The 16252-nt window shown below is 41.5% G+C and overlaps 1 protein-coding gene across 8 annotated transcripts in view; it reads left to right on the top strand.

The window, feature by feature from the left end:
- Positions 1 to 16252, top strand: part of LOC106567164 (rap guanine nucleotide exchange factor 3) — a 43257-nt gene that overhangs the window by 16222 nt on the left and 10783 nt on the right. For 6 of the 8 annotated variants that reach the window (XM_045693240.2, XM_045693242.2, XM_045693239.2 and 3 more), the window contains 8 exons: positions 75 to 119; positions 8812 to 8918; positions 9037 to 9158; positions 9286 to 9496; positions 9697 to 9781; positions 14134 to 14194; positions 14690 to 14766; positions 15593 to 15739. In XM_045693240.2, coding sequence (XP_045549196.1) covers positions 75 to 119; positions 8812 to 8918; positions 9037 to 9158; positions 9286 to 9496; positions 9697 to 9781; positions 14134 to 14194; positions 14690 to 14766; positions 15593 to 15739 — 855 coding nt within the window. Of the gene's footprint in view, positions 1 to 74; positions 120 to 3804; positions 7871 to 8811; positions 8919 to 9013; positions 9159 to 9285; positions 9497 to 9696; positions 9782 to 14133; positions 14195 to 14689; positions 14767 to 15592; positions 15740 to 16252 lie in introns of those variants that run through there. The other 2 variants (XM_045693245.2, XM_045693244.2) reach the window with 2 other exon arrangements.

The following is a 16252-nucleotide window of genomic DNA, read 5'->3' as shown; positions in this document are numbered from 1 at the left end:
CATGAACCTCTATGATGGAATAGTGAAATTATGTAATAGTAGGTTATGTTTCTTTCTCTCCCACTTTCCCGTAGACCCCACTGCCAGAGGCCCTTGACACACAGGACACCATGAAGCAGGTACGTACTATGCCGATCAGGGACAGTGCCACACACACACCAGGGTTGGGCTCAGTTTGAATTTAAGGCATATTTTAGTTTACTTCCTGAATTGACTGCCTTCAATTCTAATTGATCCCAACCCTGACACTCACAAACACAGTACAGTAGTACTTCACATCCCTACATCTAGTCTTAGACCTTAATCAAACTGCTCTGGCTTCTGTGATTCATCAAAGATGAATCAATCTTCATGAGAAGAGAACCAACAAGGTCATTGAGTTGACATGTAGGAACATTATTTATGTTGGACATTTTGATCTCACCCTCAAATAATCTGTTACACCATAGAAACACCACATCAGCATAGTAGAAATGGTGAATCGAAGTTCAAGTACAGTAAATAGTAGTTAACCTCTTAAAGCTATAGGTCCTTAAGATTAAACATTTAGTATTATTAATTCTACGCCATATTACATCATATAATGCCCCATATTTTCTACAGTGTGCCATGTGAAATTCTAAGACTCACAAGACCTTCAACATACACTTTGCCTCAATATGATGATCCAATGTATGAACATAATCACATTCTACAACGATTTTAGTCATCTCAATTAAATGTCAACCACAACCTCTTGACATCGGACATGTCCCGGCCTTCAGGCTGTATTTCCAGCTAATTGTTTCTCCTGGGCACTTTTAGCCACTGCGCCAGCCTTTGTTGCAGCGTTGGCATCTTCTGTAACTGCTGAACCTGTTCTTTTTGAGTTCCTAATATCACTGCTTGAGCAGTGGAGTCTTTAAAAACACATTCCAATCCAGGCGAGCACTGCAGTCACAGGGAGTCTAAAGAACACTCCAAGATCCACAGCTAGCTCACTACCCCCCCGCCTGACCAGAGCAGACCCAACCTTCTCACTCCTTTATCTAACTGTTCCTTCAATAGCACCCTCTCGGGAGAAATCAGCCTGATAACGGTGTTGAAATGGAAAGACAAACCTGGCTCCTGACTGGTATTATTTTACCCAATATACATAGACGCAGTCAGGCAGGCACACACACGCTCACACGCATACAGACACACACACACACACACAGCCGGTCTCACTTTGATGCATCCAGAATCTCCAGGAATAAAAACAGTGAAACAGTGTTCTCTTCTACTCCAGGAAGAATGAAAACAGTAAAAGATCAATGCCAGTAAATAGCCCTATACAACATTAAAGTTGAGTTCATGTCTATGTTTTTTTCTGCACTGAACATGTAGGGAGTATCTTTAATAAATATCCAGTCAGCCTTGGAATGTTCCTAACTTCCCAAGGGCTTTTTCTGTGTGAGTGCTGTGTGTATTTTGGAAAGGGGAGAGAGGATGCAGGTCTTATAGCTAATGGGAGAACAGTAGCAAGGCTACAGGGAGTTTGGCTTTGTTGATGCTTTGTTTGGTTGCTAGTTGTTCTTGTTTTTTATGTCTTTGGAGCATGTGTCAAACTCAAGGCCTGCAAGCCGATTCAATCTGGCCCAAGGGTGGTTTGAGTAAAGAAATCAGTTTTTTAGTTTGACATTTTTTGGAAGGGGGGGGGGACGATCTCAATTGACATCGAAATGACTAAAACCAAATAGAAACTGTAGAAATTATAATTGACCGAATGTTAGTCTCTTTACTCTGTCCAGCTTGCTAACAGTCATCAAAACTTAAGATAGATAGTCAGGGAGCATTGAAAATTCAAAAAGCGATGGCTAGAGGACCATTTTTTTCACATTTTCATGGCAAGGAAATATACAGTGCAGAAGTATTCAGACCCCTTGACTTTTTCCACATTTTATGTTACAGCCTTATTCTAAAATGGATTAAATAATCCCCCCCCCATCAATCTACACACAATACCCCACAATGACAAAGCAAGAACAGGTTTTTAGAAATGTTTGCAAATGAAAAAAAAACTGAAATACCTTATTTACATAAGTATTCATACCCTTTGCTATGAGACTCGAAATTGAGCTCAGGTGCATCCTGTTTCCATTGATCATCCTTGAGATGTTTCTACAACTTGATTGGAGTCCACCAGTGGTAAATTCTATTGATTGGACATGATTTGGAAAGGCACACACCTGTCTATATAATGTCCCACAGTTGACAGTGCATGTCAGAGCAAAAACCAAGCCATGAGGTCAAAGGAATTGTCTGTAGAGCTCCAAGACAGGATTGTGTCGAGGCACAGATCTGGGGAAGGGTACCAAAACATTTCTGCAGCATTGAAGGTCCCCAAGAACACAGTGGCCTTCATCATTCTTAAATTGAAGACGTTTTCAACCACCAAGACTCTTCCTAGAGCAGGCCGCCTGGCCAAACTAAGCAATTGGGTGAGAAGGGCCTTGGTCAGGGAGGTGACCAAGAACCCGATGGTCACTCTGACAGAGCTCTAGAGTTCCACTGTGGAGATGGAGAACCTTCCAGAATGACAACCATCTTTGCAGCACTTTACCAATCAGGCCTTTATGGTAGAGTGGCCAGATGGAAGCCACTCCTCAGTAAAAGGTACATGACAGCCTGCTTGGAGTTTGCCAAGAGGCACCTAAAGGACTCTCAGACCATGAGAAACAGGATTCTTTGGTCTGGTGAAATAAATATTGAACTCTTTGGCCTGAATGCCTAGCATCACGTCTGGAGGAAACCAGGCACCATCCCTACGGTGATGCATGGTGGTGGCAGCATCATGCTGTGGGGATGTTTTTCAGCAGCAGGGAGTGGGAGACTAGTCAGGATCAAGAGAAAGATGAAAGGAGCAAAGTACAGAGAGATCCTTGATGAAAATCTGTTCCAGAGCGCTCAGTACTTTAGAATGGGGAGAAGGTTCCCCTTCCAACAGGACAATGACACTAAGCACACAACCAAGACAACGCCGGAGTGGCTTCGGGACAAATCTCTGGATGTCCTTGAATGGCCCAGCCAGAGCCCGGACTTGAACCCGATTGAACATCTCTGGAGAGACCTGACTGTTAAAGGCCATCAGACTGTTAAATAGCCATCACTAGCCGGCTACCACCCGGTTACTCAACCCTGCACTTTAGAGGCTGCTACCATATTCATAGACATGGAATCACTGGTCACTTTAATAACGGAACACTAGTCACTTTAATAATGTTTACATACTGCTTTACTCATTTCATATGGATATACTGTATTCTATTATACTGTATTTTAGTCAATGCCACTCCGACATTGCTTGTTCGAATATTTATATATTTCTTAATTCCATCATTTTACTTTTCGATTTGTGTGTATTGTTGTGAATTGGTAGATATTACTGCACTGTTGGAGCTAGGAACACATGCATTTCGCTACACCCGCAATAACATCTGCTAAATATGTGTATGTGACCAATAGAATTTGATTTCATTTCATTTGAAAATAGCTGTGCACTGATTCTCCCCATCCAACCTGACAGAGCTTGAGCGGGTCTGCAGAGAAGAATGGGAGAAACTCCCTCCATATAGGTGTGCCGAGCTTGTAGCGTCATACCTAAGACTAGAGGCTATAATCACTGCAGAAGGTGCTTCTACAAAGTACTGACTAAAGGGTCTGAATACTTATATAAATGTGATATTTCAGGTTTTTAATTTTAGTAAATTTGCTAAAATTTCTAAAAACGTATTTTTGCTTTGTCATTATAGGTTATTGTGTGTAGATTGACGAGGGAACAAAAACGATTTAATCCATTTTAGAATAAGGCTGTAACATTTTGTTTTTTTTTTAAGTCAAGTGGTCTGAATACTTTCCTAATGCACTGTAATTCATTTTAAGTTGGGCCCTCCAGACCTCATTGAAGAATGAATTTTGCGAGCTGGGAAAATGAGTTTGAGACTCCTGGTTTAGAGATTTGAGATTGTTCTGTTTGTTATCTAATGATTATCAAGATGGTGATTGGGGTTTGGGGTTTGGTGCTATGTATATTCACGCAGGTAAAAAAAATAAAAATCCTCATCAATGCCGTCAGGCCATTTTACCTAAATTGGCACTTCCTGTTTTGAAGAAAGGAAAAAGAAATCCAGTGCTGTAGCTTGGTATTTCTGAAATGGGGGAGGAAGTGTACTTGTTGGAAACAATAACCCCTCAGAAGGTCTGACGTGGTCTTGTCTGTGTAGAGAGTGGGATGTGAGATGCAGTTCCTACAGCTCTGCCCACCGGCGTGGTGCTCCATCCCTCCCTCCAGGTACAGTCATGTTCCAGAGAGAACAGAAAAGGAGAGAACAAAGCCCACCAAGGTCACAGCACAGAGGGAGACTGTAGACTCGCCCACAGAGGAAACTTCAGAACACTAGTAGAAACTTGACACTATTTAACACAGACTATAGGCACAAATATAGTAAACCCACACACCACACTCCGTTATTGAAACAGTTACTCTCACTGAGCCAGAGAATGAAGGTAACAAAGTGACTTTATTTAAGTGTTGTTATAAGAAGAAAAAAAAGTGTGGGAGAAAAGGCCATAACCACAGACCACATTAGCCATTGTCAGACACAAACCAACCCACCCACAAATATACAAACCATTTTAACAGGCTCATATGTTCCTTTTGTGATACGACACTATTCAAACACAGACATAACATTCAAAGGCAGACTTTGACTTGGTCTCCATAAGAAAGTGTGTCATTAATGTTTATCTAAAGCACATATTCAGCCTGTTCCGGACCTGAAACGTCAGAGAGAGCAGTGTGAAAAAGAAAGGGCCACTTCTACAGCACATACAGTATGTCATTCACTAGCACTGGCACACCTGAGGGAAAACTGTTTACTCTGTAACCTGATGCATGTGGTCGGAACAATCAGGGAGTTCCTCCTGCCTATACTACTAACACATGGGCTATAGTCCCTAGATCAGTGGTTCCTTATCTTTTTTGAACTGCGGCACACTTTTATGGATCCATTTTTTTTTAGCACCACACCAGAAATGTCCTTATTCATTTCTTTAGTGGTAAGGACCCCATCTCATCTGATCCCTACTGCAAAATTCTCTATTTTCTGTGACAAAAGTTTTTTAAAGATTAAATTGAGCTCTCGACAAAACATTTTTTATAATTGAGCTCGGCATCGCTGTGCGTCGCTCAGTATTGCTCCTCATTGCCATTAATGGGTGACGGTAGGTGAGGGCGGGAGGTCCTGTATAAACACAAACTTACTTCCTTGACAGCAGCTCTGTGCTGCTAGGCGAAGTGTAAGAAGCATGAATGCCCTGACTTGGCCAATGCAGATTGACCATGTAGTGCCTTTAATCAGACTTGCCTGTGATAATTGTTTTCACAGGTGAAGTAAATTGATACAACCCACTGGGCAAAAACTTTTTGAATCAACCTTGTTTCCACATTATTTCAACCCAATAAATCATTGCGATGAGATTGGCTCACATCCAACTGTATTTGTCACATGTGCTGAATACAACCTTACAGTGAAATGCTTACTTACAAGCCCTGAACCAACAATGCCGTTTTAAGAAAAATAAAAAAATAAATAAAAATAAAAGTAACAAATAATTAAAGAGCAGCAGTAAAATAACAATAGCCAGGCTATATACAGGGGGTACTGGTACAGAGTCAGTGTGCGGGGGCACCGGCTAGTCGAGGTAATTGAGGTAATATGTATGTAGGTAGAGTTATTAAAGTGACTATGCATAGATAATAACAGAGAGTAGCAGGAGCGTAAAAGGGGGCGGAGGGGGGGCAATGCAAATAGTCTGGGTGGCCATTTGATTATATGTTCAGGAGTCTTATGGCTTGGGGGTAGAAGCTGTTTAGAAGCCTCTTGGACCTAGACTTGGCACTGCTTGCCGTTCGGTAGCAGAGAGAACAGTCTATGACTAGGGTGGCTGGGGTCTTTGACAATTTTTAGGGCCTTCCTCTGACACCACCTGGTATAGAGGTCCTGGATGGCAGGAAGCTTGGCACCGGTGATGAATCAACATAGAAAACTAAATGGATTTGCCAAAAATGATCAACGTAACGCATTCCGTCTTTTTTCCACCTAACTTTTAACCTAAACCGAATGACATGGTGAAATGTTTCGTTGATTTCACGTTGAATTCACAGTAGATGACAGCTCAACCAAATGTTAATCAAAACCAGACGTTGAACTGATGTCTGTGTCCAGTGGGAAAGGACTTTGCTCATGATGTGCGCCCCTAAAACTGATAAAAATGTTACAACATGCCTGAGCAAACTGGATTTGTAGGTACAGATGTAACCATGAGCTATTCAAGTTTCAATGTCAAATGCACAAGTACAGGGAAATGCCATTCTTGCAAGCAAGGCAACAAGGCAGTAATCAATGTCAGTGTAGTACTAACAATAACATAAGGTAGAACAAAAACACACAAGAAATAAAAACAAGATAAGTAAGAAGCTATATACAGGGTCAGTTCCAATATCATATTTACAATGTGCAGTGATTCTGGAGTGATAGGGGTAGATATGTTTTAGGGTAAGCTGACTAGGCATCAGGATACAAGATAAACAATGTATTTATCTGAGTGGCAGTGGTGCTCCCAAGTCAAAATTGAATGTGCATTCCACAGGTCACATTTATAAGTGTGTTAAAAAAAAAATAAAGATTAGGAAAAGGTTTGCAGCACACCTGACAGCTTCTCAAGGCACACCCGTTGAAAACCATTGCACTAGATTACATGTTTAGTAGCTCTACATGTTCTCAATGGGTAGACAAAAAGAAATGCAGTGCTAGTGTATGTCAAGTTGTTCATCACAGAGTTCACAGAGTTTTAGAGCTTTTGTTCTTACAGTATATACAGAACCGAACAGATTGATGAGTGATTATGTCCTGTGTGTTTAGCTACTTAGTAGGTGGGGTGCTGTACCCAGGATGTGCTGTATGAAACGTTCAATTTTGGTCTGTTATAAGAAAATGTGTTTAAGATTGCAAACTGAACACAGTCACAGTAGAAATGCCAGCTTGTCTGCAATGATGATGGGGGATTTATGCATTTGGAGTTTATTATCTCAGTGTCAGAGGTCAGAGATAACCAGGCTGAGAACATGGTGGTAGCTAGTGGTTCCACGGGAACAGTCAGGGCACATGGGAATAGTGGTGACCTCCAGCCAGTAGAGCCAGTCTGCAGTCCCCTGGGACCAGTCTGCAGTCGGTGGAGAGGATGAAAGGTTCAGAATGATGCATACAGTCTGTAGACACTCGGTCTGGGAGCAGGACAGCCTGTGGGAAAACAGAGGTATGAAGGGGGGGGATGGGGGGCTTGGGGGACCTCTCAGTTAACTTCTCACACAGCAGGTGTGTCTCTGTGAACTTTAAAATAGCATGCAGGTTTCCTCGTTCTTTTGTACATGGTTCTGAAAAATGGATGAGAACACCAGGTTCTGCCAGGTTGTGTTGTCTTTGCAGAGGCCGGAGTCGGCAGATCAGTCACGGGTCAGGAGCCAATCATTTCATCCTGAGTGGCTTGGAGCCAGAGCCATTGGCCAGGGCAGGCTAGGGACCCGGCTTTGGGGACAGGAGAGAGGAGAGGGCCTTACAGGCTGCCCCATCCACCACAACACCAGCCAAAGCAGGCTAAGGGCTGAGGCCTGGCTAGGGGCCAGGCTTTTGGGAGAGGAGGCTAGGAAAGCACCGTCCACCACAACACCAAGCAAAGTGGAGACAAAAGCTAAAGGAACTGGTCTTTGTTAAGTTCAATCTGAATCTCAAGACCACCACCTTGGACAAACAGCGCCCTGAAGGAAACCCAATAACAAACAATCAACTGTGTGAGTCACTCGTGGAATCACAAGACTAGGACCAAGAACATATTGAGTGGAAGGGAGTGAAATGAAGACATTCTAGTTCATTAACAACCCAGTAAATATTGATATTTAGTCGTTTGTAATATTGGTTTTGTCATGGAGGTTGCCTATAAACAGGAAATGGTAGGAAATAGGCTGCACAGCAACAGACCCAATGTGCTGTGAGTTACATAAGCTTTAGTCTGCATCAGTGGTTGATACAGATTTTTTTTCTTCTCACATTCTGTTTGGGTGGTAGAGCATGGCAGAGAGGAGTGAGATAGGAGGGGGCAGGGAATGGGGAAAAAATTACTGGGAGGTGTATTGGAAATGATACTACTTAGAGAATCTGAGAGGAGGCAAAGTGAAAACTCTCAGAATGGCAAAGTTGTCAACGTAGCCAAGTGAGGAGAGTTGTGTGTGTGGTGTGGCTGAGTTTAGCAGTGCAGTAACTCTCTCTATAACACATTCTCACCAGCTTTCCTCCCACACACGCACAATTAGGGACTCTAGCCCCTGCAAAGCAAAACACTCCACTCACACCAGTGATGTATGTGACATCACACATGGTTTCTGTAATGCTTCTCACAGAATATATGTTTTCTGCCACTGCCACTTGCTTTTCACTTTTCATTCTAGCTCCTTGCGTGCTAAGTCTACACATTGGGTCACTGTTGTCACTGTCTGTTGTCACAAGACCTTCTGTGTGACATTTCACATTTCCCACTTTATTTATATGACCTCATGTCTTTATCACGTCATGAAAATTACACAGAAGTAAAGGCATGTTGGTTGTGTGCATATGATAGGCAGAGAAAGAGGTCCATTGTCCAATTATATTTTGATTTGCACATAGCCTACATTTGACTGTATCAAGTATTTGATACAGTATTTCTCTCTCTCTCTCTTTCTCTCACCCCTTGTAGTTTCTGTCGGATCGTATTCTGAAGGCAGCCAGGGTGGTGCATAGTGCCTTGATAGTACGTAGCCCTGGCCTGATCAGAGACAGAAAGCATCACCTGAAGACCTACAGGTATGGAGCCTTGCTCCTGTCAATGATTGCAAATTCGAGTATTACTTTGCCTGTTTGTCTTTCTGAAATGAAAATACTAGATAATTTCCTTGTAGAAATCTCACTCTTTCCCTTACAGACAATGTTGTTCGGGGAAAGAGCTTGTTGATTGGCTGATGAAGCTAAACGAATGCTTCCAATCGAGGAGCCAGGCAGTTGGCATGTGGCAAGTCCTGGTGGATGAAGGAATCATTGTTCATGGTAAGAGACTTTAATCAGAGTGAATGTATTATCATCATGTCTTATCAAATATGATCATTTGACAAGAATCAACTGCTCCCTGCTGTGAGTGTAACCAAACTCAATGTCTCCTATCATCACAATGTAGTGAAGCAGGAGTTAAACTTCCATGACAAAGACACTCAATTTTACCGCTTCCTGGATTTGGAGTTCGGACTGAACCACATGACCAATGAGAAAATCTCACTGAACCACACAACTAATGAGAAGGACCAATTAGACGATGAGCTGCAGGAGGGTTTGTCGTTATTACTGCAGATTGGTCCAGATGCTCTTTTGACCATGATTTTACGCAAATGGTGAGTTCCATTTTATTATACTGTGTGTTCGTATCAAGTTTGTTTTACTCTTCACAAGTCAAAAGGACATTTCCACCCTCAGATGGACAATAAACTTCTACTGTATTATATCTGCTCTCCTATCGTATCATATATCATCCTATTCTAAGGTCTAACCTCTGACTGTATTGTAACCTGCGCATATCCCGTCCTCTCTGCAGCCCCAGCCAGCGTAGTGCGGAGGACCTGGAGGTGATCTATGAGGAGCTGCTTCATGTCAAGGCTGCTGCTCACCTCTCCACCTCAGTGAGTCGCAGCTTCCTGTCCTGTCTTTGGCTGCGTCCCAAGTGGAACCCTATTCCCTATGTATTGCATTACCATATGGCTCTGTCCAAAAGTAGTGAGCTCTACAGGGAATGTGGCGCTATTGAGGACGCGTACAACCTGAGTCTAGTCAGAAGATGTTCTGTAGAAATGGTGCTATACCAGTCCATGGCCCACATTCACAGTGTCGTGTCTTTGGGGGTACCATTAAACTGAAGATATGTTTATCAATTAGCTCCCTGTAATTATTATCACGCGATTAAACTGATTAATCGTTTAATTGTAATTAACTAGGAGGTCGGGGCACCAAGGAGAATATTCAGATTACAAAGCTATAATTTTCCTAATATAACTTTCCTGTACTATAATATTATATTCTATTATAGTATAGGTCGATTATCTTCTTAAGTTTAAATGGTGTATTTACCTCTCGTCCAGTCTCATTCCAAAACGTCGTAAATTGTTGTATCTGCACGAACCCAGTCTTTACTAAAATCATCCATACATCAATTGTCTTAAAATCATTTATTTACTACACTAAGTAATTAACAGAAAAACATACAAACAGTAATTATTGTCACAAAGGATTGGTATCGGAATGTGCCCTTGTGGGCTAAACAGGCTGGTCGGCCTGTTGAACAATGGGTCATAAATGGTCAGCTGAGAAGTTTACACAGAGTTCATTAATATTACAATTGACAATTGAAGGCTCACTCATTCGGGAACAATTGCAATCAATATATATTTACGCTCAGTGTGTCGTCGTTCTTTGTTGGAGAGTTCGGTTCTGTTGGAGAGTTTTGTCCGCGTTCTCTCCCTCTCTCTCTCTCAGAATGGATCTTTCAGAGCGACATTCATTAATGTCGTCATAGAATGGTGGTTTCGTTGGTCTTCGCGTTCAATGATATAATTTACTTAGCTGCAGACTAATAATTAATATCAAAGACTTGTTCTTATTCTGTCGGTATCAATAGTCTAAAAGTTAACCACGTGGTATGGTTCACTTTCAGTAGAGGAATTGGATGGTCAAACCTCTGGCCATAGAGTGTAGGCCTGGTCTGAGGAAATGTAAATCAGGGAGTGTTTTATAGTGCCCATCGAACAGGCTGGTCAAATGACGCCTGGTCCTGTATATGTCCCTGGGGCGTGCCTATGACTGAGTTAGATTTGGTTACAGAAATACAATTCTATCACATTACATCAGTACATAGCATCTCAATGTCTTACAAAAGCTTTATCCTTATTAATACATTCCATACACCCATATGAGGCAAGTCTTAAACTGAGTCTATTATATAAACAGTTTTATGGTAATATGGCTATATTGTCTCTTCTGAGTATCACAAAATTGTACCAAAAGAGGCCAACGTCATGACAACAGTCTCAGAGTAGGAGTACTAATAAAGCATCAGTTTTGCCTAGATCAGGGGTCTTCAACCTTTTCTTGCCCAGGGACCCCCTCCCAGGCAAACTGGCAACCCAGGGACCCCCTCCCAGGCAAACCGGCAACCCAGGGAACCCCATCATATGTTAGCTAAAACATTCACGTGAATGACAATGGCAAGGATATATGGCCAAGTCAAGAAAGCTTACGAGCGGCCAGCAGCACTTGCCGCACTGGTAGCCTATTGGTGTGGGCTTTTTCAAAACCTATGTCAAATACTCCAGTGAGTGTAATAGTGTAATTTGCTCAATAATAGGATTTAAAAACTAAAGTTGTCATAATTTGAAAGAAGATAGTCTACTCTTTCTACTGTAGGTATGTAATTCAAAATGTGTTTATTCTGTTGTTGCTAGTGATATTCATAATAATCTTATTTTTCTATCATATATATATATATACAGTACCAGTCAAAAGTTTGGACACACCTACTCATTCAAGTGTTTTTCTTAATTTTTTTACAATTTTCTACATTGTAGGATAATAGTGAAAACATCAGAACTATGAAATAGCACATATGGAATCATGTAGTAACCAAAAAAGTGTTTAGAAAAATCAAAATCAATTTTATATTTGAGATTCTTCAAAGTAGCCACCATTTGCCTTGATGACAGCTTTACAAACTTGGCATTCTTTCAACCAGCTTCATGAGGTAGTCACCTGGAAGGCTTATCCAACAGTCTTGAAGGAGTTCCCACATATGCTGAGCACTTGTTGGCTGCTTTTCCTTCACTCTGCGGTCCAACTCATCCCAAACCATCTCAATTGGGTTGAGGTTGGGGGATTATGGAGGCCAGGTCATCTGATACAGCACTCCATCATTCTCCTTGGTCAAATAGCCCTTACACAGCCTGGAGGTGTGTTTTGGGTCATTGTCCTGTTGAAAAACAAATGATAGTCCCACTAAGCGCAAACCAGATGGGATGGCATATCGCTGCAGAATGCTGTGGTAGCCATGTGCCTTGAATTCTAAATAAATCACTGACAGTGTCACCAGCAAAGCACCCCCACACCATCACACCTCCTCCTCCATGCTTAATGGTGGGAATCACACAAGCTGAGATCATCCGTTCACCTACTCTGCATCTCACAAAGACACAGCGGTTGAAACCGAAGAATCTCATATTTGGACTCATCAAACCAAAGGACAGATTTCCACCAGTCTAATGTCCATTGCTCGTGTTTCTTGGCCCAAGCAAGTCTCTTCTTATTATTGGGGTCCTTTAGTAGTGGATTCTTTGCAGCAATTTGACAATGAAGGCCTGATTCACACGGTCTCCTCTGAACAGTGTGTCTGTCACTTGAACTCTGTGAAGCATTTATTTGGGCTGCAATTTCTGAGGCTGGTAACTCTAATGAATTTATCCTCTGCAGCAGAGGGAACTCTGAGTCTTCCTTTCCTGTGGCGGTCCTCATGAGAGCCAGTTTCATCATAGCGCTTGATGGTTTTTGCAACTGCACTTGAAGAAAGTTCTTGATATTTTCCAGATTGACTGACCTTCATGTCTTAAAGTAATGATGGACTGTTGTTTCTCTTTGCTTATTTGAGCTGTTCTTGCCATAATATGGACTTGGTCTTTTACCAAATAGAGCTATCTTCTGTATTCCACCCCTACCTTGTCACAACACAACTGATTGGCTCAAATGCATTAAGAAGGAAAGAAATTCCACAAATGAACTTTTATCAAGGCCCTTGTCAATTGAAATGCATTCCAGGTGACTACCTCATGAAGCTGGTTGAGATAATGCCAAGAGTGTGCAAAGCTGTCATCAAGGCAAAGGGTGGCTACTTTGAATAATCTCAAATATCAAATATATTTTGATTTGTTTAACACTTTTTTGGTTGCTACATGATTCCATATGTGTTATTTCATAGTTTTGATGTCTTCACTGTTATTCTACAATGTAGAAAATAGTACAAATAAAGAAAAACCCTGGAATGAGTAGGTCTGTCCAAACTTTGACTGGTACTGTGTGTGTATATATATATATATATATATGTATGTATGTATGTATGTATGTATGTATGTATGTATGTATGTATGTATGTATGTATGTATATGTATATGTGTATACATATGTATATGTGTATACATATGTATATATGTATACATATGTATATGTGTATACATATGTATATATATATATATATATGTATATGTGTATACATATGTATATATATACATATGTATATGTTTATGTATATGTGTATACATATGTATATGTTTATATATATGTATATGTTTATTTATTTATTTTAAAACATTGCTGAATCCCTGCAGTACCACCGCGGACTCCCAGTTGAATACCCCTGGCCTAGATCATAGATCACAAAGAATACGATTATGTGGACATGGGGGACCTGATCCTAGATCAGTACTCCTACTCTGAGATGCTTTGTGAATTGAATATGGGTCCCAGTTCTTAGAAAGTGAATTGAATATGGGGCCCAGTTCTTAGAGAGTGAATCAAATATGGGCCCAGTTCTTAAAAAGGGAATTGAATATGGACCTAGTTCTTTGAAAGTGAATTGAATATGGGCCCAGTTCTTAGAAAGTGAATTGAATATGGGCCCAGTTCTTAGAAAGTGAATTGAATATGGGCCCAGTTCTTAGAAAGTGAATTGAGCATCCAGTGGAGTAGAACATCTGCACACGATGAGCGGTTTTCCCAGACCCAGATAAAGTCAAACCTGGGCAGCAAAAGCAATGCTCAATCGAGTTTTGAAAGTGATTTGAAGTGATGTTTAGTCCAGGAAGAGGTTAAATCTGGGTCCAAGAGGAGGGAGCAGCACTACTGTATGTCCTGTAGCGCTAAGGCTTTACACTGCCCCTCCCTCTGACCTCTCCCTGTTTAATCCTGTCTCATTCCCTTTCCTTTTTTCTTCCTGTAGGTCCGTAAGGAGTTGGCAGCAGTGCTGATGTTTGAGTCCCATGCCAAGGCAGGCACAGTCTGTGAGTGTCATAGTCCTCTGTGATGTTTTTTTTATAACTCTGGTGGGCGAGAGAGCGAAAGAGAGCCTCACCGGGCCCACATCACCACCACAGTGCTAGAGATACTCTGTCTCTGTTACCATCCACCCCCTCAGTGCAGTATACAACAAACCTGTCCATCAGTGGCTGAACAAATGATTTCTACCACGGATGTAAAACCTACTGAAACCCACTTGAATATTTCAAAATCTTTATCTTGGACAATCAGTCCAATAGATTGTCAGAGAAATCTGTCTGTCGGCAAAGCTGACCGAAACACTGATGTCAACCGAAAGTGCCATGTGCACCTTTGTGAACATGGGAAAAAAATACAGATCACCAGCATTTTGCCTCCCGGCCTTTCATTTTTATTGGACTTTACCTGTGAAGCACTGTGCCTACATCCTTGTCTGGTAGAGCTGACTGACTGTTGAGACTGATGTGAATCCTAAATCTCTGTGTCTTTGTGTTTCTCAGTGTTCAGTCAGGGAGACAAAGGCACCTCCTGGTACATCATCTGGAAGGGCTCTGTCAATGTCATCACACATGGAAAGGTAAGGTCTTTACCCCAGTTATCTTAATTGTGTACAATTCTTTAGTATACACATTATAGATTCATGTTTGGATATAGAGAATTTGAATTGTATTCACACTACACTTACAGTAAATCAAATCAAATGTTGTTGGTCACATGCGCCAAATACAACAGGTGTAGACTTTAGAGTGAAATGCTTACTTATGAGCCCATTCCCAACAGTGCAGAGTTAAAAAGTAAGACAAATATTTTGTAAATAAAATAGGAAAGAGTAACGCAATAAAAACAATAACGAGGCTGTATACAAGAAGTACCAGTACTGATTCAATGTGCAGTGGTACGAGGTAGTTCAAGTAATACAGTATGTACATGTGTGTGGGGTAAAAGTGACAATCAGGCTATATAATAAACTGATTACCAGCAGCGTATTTCAAGTGTGAAAGTGTCGTTACTTGTGAGTGTGTGTGGCGTCAATATTCATGCATGTGTTTTGTGCGTGTGAGCGTATGCAGTCTGTGTGTGTTGGAGTGTCAATGTAGTATGTGTGAGTGTGTGGGTAGAGTCTAGTACATGTGCATAGAGCCAGTGCAAGAGAGTTAGTGCAAAACAATAAATAAATAAATAATTGAGAGGGTCAATGTAAATTTGTCCAGGTAGCCATTTGATTAACTGTTCAGCAGTCTTATGGCTTGGGGGTAGAAGCTGTTAAGGAGCCTTTTGGTCACACTTACATAGTTATACTTTGTCTGTGTGTGTGTGTGCGTGTGTGCGTGCGTGTGTGTGTGCGTGTACGTGCGTGTGCGTGTACGTGCGTGTACGTGCGTGTACGTGCGTGTGTGATGCAGGGTCTGGTGACGACGCTACATGAGGGAGAAGACTTTGGGCAGCTGGCCCTGGTGAACGATGCTCCCAGAGCAGCCACCATCATCCTGAGAGAGGACAACTGCCACTTCCTACGAGTCGACAAACAGGACTTCATACGCATCCTCAAGGTAAGTTTGGTCACAAACTGAAGATGGGTGCATATCGTATTCACACTGATGTGTGTGTGTGTGTACTGTATGTAAAGTAGATACACATTCTCTTTGATCACAACCTGATTTTGTGTACAGTACGTACTCTATTCAAATCAATAGCGGTGTGTGGGTAAAATCACTGGGGAAGCCAAGCCAGGAAAAACCTCATACTTCAACCTATGTTGTGATAATTGCGTTGTTTGCTCTATAACCCGTTAGTTCATACACCACCGTTACATACAATAAGGCCGTGACAACAAGAAGCCAACAATCACACAGTGGCGGAATAAATTCAACTATACATACGTTTGTTTCATCACAAAACCAGAGAGCCACATCTGTCCGGTGAAGTCCACAAAGCAAATATTGCATGTAACAATTAAACTTAAACATGTAAACATCATCAAATCAACAAGGCTATATATATATATGCTTAGTTTAATACACTGAAAACAAACTTAAAAATACCTAAAACCATTTAGTCCAACC

The sequence above is a fragment of the Salmo salar genome, chromosome 13, assembly GCF_965601325.2.
Source record: "Salmo salar chromosome 13, fSalSal1, whole genome shotgun sequence".
In the NCBI taxonomy this organism is placed as follows: Eukaryota; Metazoa; Chordata; class Actinopteri; order Salmoniformes; family Salmonidae; genus Salmo; species Salmo salar.
Note: the sequence above shows the minus strand (reverse complement) of the source record. Positions and strands in the feature narration are given on the sequence as shown.